At 35.9% G+C, this 5,295-nt stretch overlaps 1 protein-coding gene and 1 long non-coding RNA gene across 2 annotated transcripts; one reads left to right on the top strand and one right to left on the bottom strand.

Moving 5' to 3' along the window:
- Positions 1–1,203: 1,203 nt before the first annotated feature.
- On the bottom strand, positions 1,204–3,937 carry LOC109588482 (DNA demethylase ALKBH1-like). Its single transcript, XM_020004644.1, has 4 exons — positions 3,807–3,937; positions 3,613–3,745; positions 1,727–1,877; positions 1,204–1,276 (listed from the first exon to the last, which is right to left on the bottom strand). The coding sequence occupies exons 1-4, from the start codon at positions 3,921–3,923 to the stop codon at positions 1,231–1,233; spliced, it is 447 nt and encodes a 148-aa protein (XP_019860203.1). The 5' UTR covers positions 3,924–3,937; the 3' UTR covers positions 1,204–1,230.
- LOC109588483 (uncharacterized) lies at positions 3,905–4,742 on the top strand. The gene is made up of 5 exons (XR_002188191.1): positions 3,905–3,995; positions 4,040–4,100; positions 4,185–4,262; positions 4,463–4,529; positions 4,706–4,742. It is a non-coding gene; the product is annotated as an uncharacterized LOC109588483 (long non-coding RNA).
- The last annotated feature ends 553 nt before the right edge of the window (positions 4,743–5,295 follow it).

Here is a 5,295-nt window from a genome sequence, read left to right as displayed (position 1 = left end):
TTTATACAATTACAGTGTTCAGCAGCTAATTATCTATTCTAGTGATGTTTGATACCTGAAAAAATGAATTCGGTTCGATTCCGAGTACTTTTTCTCAGAGTATCGATGGTATCGAGTACGATTCCGAGTACCAGATAAGGTCAAAGTCTAGAGGTGCTTCCAGCCAGTTACTGCTGCTAGAATTGACCATGAACACTAAAAACAGGCTTCATTGTTCACTTCCACATTTTTCACCATCTCAAAGACTCAAACAACAATCAAGAAAGACTGAGAAAGTTCAGAGAGCAGCTGGAGAAGGATTATATATTATTCTTAATGTTCATTTTTTAAAATAAAAAAATATTTACATTTTAATTTTAAAATTAACTAGTAGTTTATTAACTATTATTGTAGTTAAGTGGGTGTGGCTGTACTCGGAATCGAATCTTTCGATACTGGAATTGCTTTCGATACCGTTTTGATCCTGGGTAGTATCGAAGTATCGAGTACTTTGGTATCGGTATCGAACATCACTAATCTATTCTTTAGCAGCTTTAGCGGGAGCCATCCAGTTCTCCATCCGCTATCTTCTTGTATGGACCACTACCTTCGAGCTCTTTGCTACAAATCCTTGCCGCTCCACTTGCTGGTGATAATTAACCACGCCCAAGTTAATAAATGGGTGGGGAGTCCCAACAATGGGCCAAGATACGGCGAGGCAGAGTGAGGAGAGTAGCTCTGGTTAAAACAGCTCCAAAGAGACCCAAGATTAGTAAAAACAAGAAGAACAACAACCCAAGAACACTGCAACAGAGTCCTTTGCTCTTAATATCGCGGCCTTTTCAATTAAAATTGCATCTGGTAACCATGGTAATTGCTGAGCGCGGGAAAAAATTGCGAAAATAAGCAGCCACGAATATATCCCGACCTACGGTATACAGTATGTACATGTAGATACATAATATATATGTACATTATTATGTACATATACATACATGTATATGTACATAATATAGATGTGTGTATGACTAATAACAGTCACAACCCATAATTATTATTAAAAAACACAATGATAAATCGTCACACACAATACTATGTTTCCACTTAACCAGTCAGTATAATGCTCTTTTGGACGTTAGCTTTATCAGAGCTTCAGCTGTAATACATATAAGGCAATTCACTAATTCACCTCATTAAGTAAGCTAATCATTATTATTTTGATTACTTGAGAGCAATAGCCATGGGCACCGATCAGTTAATTGTTAGCAACTTAGCATCATCAAAATCAGTCCTTAATCTAAAAATAGTGTTATAGTAACAAGAACTATGATGATACATTCAGTGACAAAATAACAATTGACTCTGATAAAGCTAATGTCCAAGAGAGCATTATACTGACTGTTCAAGTAGAAACATAGTATTGTGTGTGACGTCACTGAGTTTTTTAAACAATAATTTGTTATTATTGATTATAATTTTTAACTTTCAAAGTGACCAGTAACTATCCACAAATGCTCTTAGCTGTAAAATATAAGATAAGTATGTACACACATATGTATGAACATGTATTTTATGTATGTACATATATGTACATTGTTATATTATAACGATGTACATGTGCTAGCAATTATTTTACAATTAAAATGACATAAAATACATCCAATCGTAGTACAACACTTGATCAATTTCTTATTGACATCGGATACTCATATAACATGTCAGAATTATTGTCCAATCATTCACTCACTTGCCAATTGGCCATATTTGTCCTGATCCTGTTCTGCTGATGTGTGAGTCTAAGTTAGTGACATTGGGTAGTAATGGATACTGTAATAGACACTTTTGCATCCAATAGTGCTGCCCTCCACACAGGAATGGATTAGTAATGAATATCAGTCCTGCATGTAAAAGAATGAAGTTCAGTAATACGTGTTTGTCTAGTAATGTTTATTTATAGTTGCTTAAGTGGATTTCTAAGAAAAGAGGTACACGCAAGTATAACCTGTGTGTACTTAAGAATGTCTGCAGTGTCTTAATCTAGGCTATGCTGAATTTGCATACTGTAAGCAAATTGAGGGCTGTATATAATCACTGGACTGGAAAGGTGGAATGGAATAGTGGAATGATTTTTGATTAATTTGATACAGTATTTGTACCAAAGAATTAAAAAACCACAACAGAAAAAAAACTAGGGGACTCCTAACATAAGCAGGGGACTCCTAACATAAGTAGGGGACTCCTAACATAAGTAGGGGACTCTTAACATGACTAGGGGACACTCTAAATAAAAAAAACTAAACCCTAAACCCAACCTTGGGGACTCCTAAGCTAACTAGGGGACTCCTAACATAAGTAGGGGACTCTTAACATGACTAGGGGACGCTCTAAATTAAAAAAAACTAAACCCTAAACCCAACCTTGGGGACTCCTAAGCTAACTAGGGGACTCCTAAGCTAACTAGGGGACTCCTAACATAAGTAGGGGACTCCTAAGCTAACTAGGGGACTTCTAACAAAAATAGAATTACAAAAATTATGTCTACTGCCCACAAACATATTTGCAGTAGCTATTCCACTATTCCATTCCACTATTCCATTCCACCTTTCCAGTCCAGTGATTGTACACAGCCCAAATTGAGTGTGTCTGTACTTTTGTATGTGTATGTCTATACATTAAGTGTCCACATTAATACATTGTATGTACATGTATTGTATGTGTCCCCTCTAAGAATGAGGTACACTAAGTTTGTCATGTAGTAATGTTTGTTTATAGTTACTATAACGTAGTACATTTCTAAGAAAAAGAGGTAGCTACATGCAGGTACATGTATAACCTGTGTCTACATCTAGGCTATGCTGATTTTAGTGTGTCTGTATACTTTTGTATGTGTATGGTCTATACATTTGTATGTGTCCACATTAATTTGCTTGTCTATCCTAAACAAAGTGTCCCTGACTCCCTGTCCCAGTTTCATATGCTTATTACAACGTTTATCAGTTGCTGTATGTCTATATACATACTGTGTCTATTTTTTAGATTATATGAAACTGGGACAAGGAGTCAGGGACACTTTGTTTAGGATATAGACAAGCAAATTTATGTGACACATGTATAAACAGACACATACAAAAGTACATACACACTCAATGTGCTTACGGTATGCAAATTCAGCATAATGTGTCTCATAATGTCTAACATGTCAAATACGTCATTTTTTAATAAATAAAGTGACTTAATCATAATGCCAAGAGTACTCACTGTACATGATTTCTAAGAAAAGAGGCACATACATGTAGGTATAACCTGTGTGTACTTAAAGAATATCTGCAATATCTTAATCTAGGCTATGCTGAATTTGCATACAGTAAGCACATTGAGTGTGTCTGTACTTTTGTATGTGTCCACATTAATTTGCTTGTTTACCCTAAACAAAGCTACAAAGTGTCTTTTTATAATATCTAATGTGTCTAACATTTGCTGTAATAATGGTTTGTAGTAGCACATTATCTGTCAACCACCATGCAGTGCACTGACTTTGATCTTAATTGTATAATGCCAAGGGTACTCTTCCCATACCATAATGTTATACAGTTAATCAATGGAACAACAACATCAGTACATCACAATGCCTACCAGGTATGGTTTTGAGACTGTAAACTTTCCATTCACTTGGTAATGTTAATCCCAACTCATTACACGATGATTGTACATCACTGATTGAAGCTCCTAATGGAGGAGGATCAACTACTGTCTGGATAGTAAGGATCTATGCTGATACAAGGGGCAATGGACATATAAAAACTTTAATAAAACTGATGTACACGTACCTCATTAAACCTTTCAGGTTGAGTGAAATCAATGATGTCTTTTATGTCATCCTCGCTTGGTCTATTGAATCTTTTAAACTCTTTTTTAAAGGCATCAACCTCGACCTCTTCATCCATAAAGCTTGTTGAGACCAAGGCACACCCATTCGTTTAAGATGGCTGATGAGAGTGAGGCTGATATTAGACAGGGTAATGGAACTAAAGTTTGGTTTAGATTTGAGTTCTTTCCTTAGAAATATCAAATATACCACTGGGCCAGCTTCAAGATCTTAGACAGAAAGTGGGGACAAAGAAGTAAGGAATGAACAATTAAAAATATGGTCCTGGCCTTCTCTCTCATCTTTCTCCTCTCCTTCTCTCTATTCCCTTTCTGTCTAGATTTGACAATACATTTCAAAAGCACTTAAGAGTACAGGACAATGATAATAAAGATTTTAAAAGGACAAGCAAGAATAGGTAAGATGTGTAAATATTTAGTATCGCCAGCCAGACCAATGCATAATGTGTACAACTTGTTTATCATTCAAGCCAATTATGGCCGCTTGTGCACAATTTTTGAAATGGTGCCAACTGGCAAGCAAATTTATGTAGTTCTTGTGAAAGCTGGAGGATGTGTGCTGCAAATTTTTATAAGCAATGTTTTTTTTCACTCTCAGGCCCTGAGAAATGTCATCAAAGAAGCGTGTTAGTAGATTTAAACAAGTTATACAAGTCCCTAAAAAGGTGGATATTTTACAAGATTATAGTAGACTATTTGCTCTCTCTCTCTCTCCCTCTCTCTTTCCCTTCCTCTACTATTATTTTACTCTCCTCTTTTGTACTCTCTGTTCCTATATTGTTCTCTCTTTCTCCTTCCCCTTTCTATCCTCTCCCTTTCCCTTCCCTTTGTGCATGCATAGGAGAAGAGAATGGATCCTCGTTTTGATGAAAGGTGTGGACACTTGAATCTTGACTTGTTCTCAAAGAGTTTCTCTTTCCTTGAAGATGTGAAGAAACAAGAGAGAGCTCAAATGGAGACTGAGGCTAGGAAGACTAAAGACCCACTGAAGAAAAAGAAACTGGAGACATTTCTTCAAAAAATGGTAAGTATATCCATGTATATAGTGTACGATGGGTTTATTGTACCTTTGGATGGGGTTATTGTACCTGTTTGTATAACAATGTTATTTTGAGGAAGTAGTTTATCAATGCAAATCAGATTACATGGCTCTCATTAGCCTAGTGCCTGCAGTACTATGTACATACATTACAGAGCCTGAAATTACAGTCGGACATCAGACATTTTCCGACCATTTTGCTTAATTGTCCAACCAACTACTATGTTGTTCTACCATTTTGTCTAAACATTACTAAACAACACAGAATTTTTATTAGTATTACTACTAAATCAATGGCTATTTTGTAAGCTTCTTTACATTACACAAAAATTTTGAATTAAACACTCACTAACAAGCACACACATTGACAGATAAATGACCCCTAATATGTG

This window comes from Amphimedon queenslandica, unplaced genomic scaffold (assembly GCF_000090795.2).
Source record: "Amphimedon queenslandica unplaced genomic scaffold, v1.1 AMPQUscaffold_12064, whole genome shotgun sequence".
In the NCBI taxonomy this organism is placed as follows: domain Eukaryota; kingdom Metazoa; phylum Porifera; class Demospongiae; order Haplosclerida; family Niphatidae; genus Amphimedon; species Amphimedon queenslandica.
The sequence above is the reverse complement of the archived record's forward strand: the minus strand, read 5'-3'. Positions and strand labels throughout refer to the sequence as shown.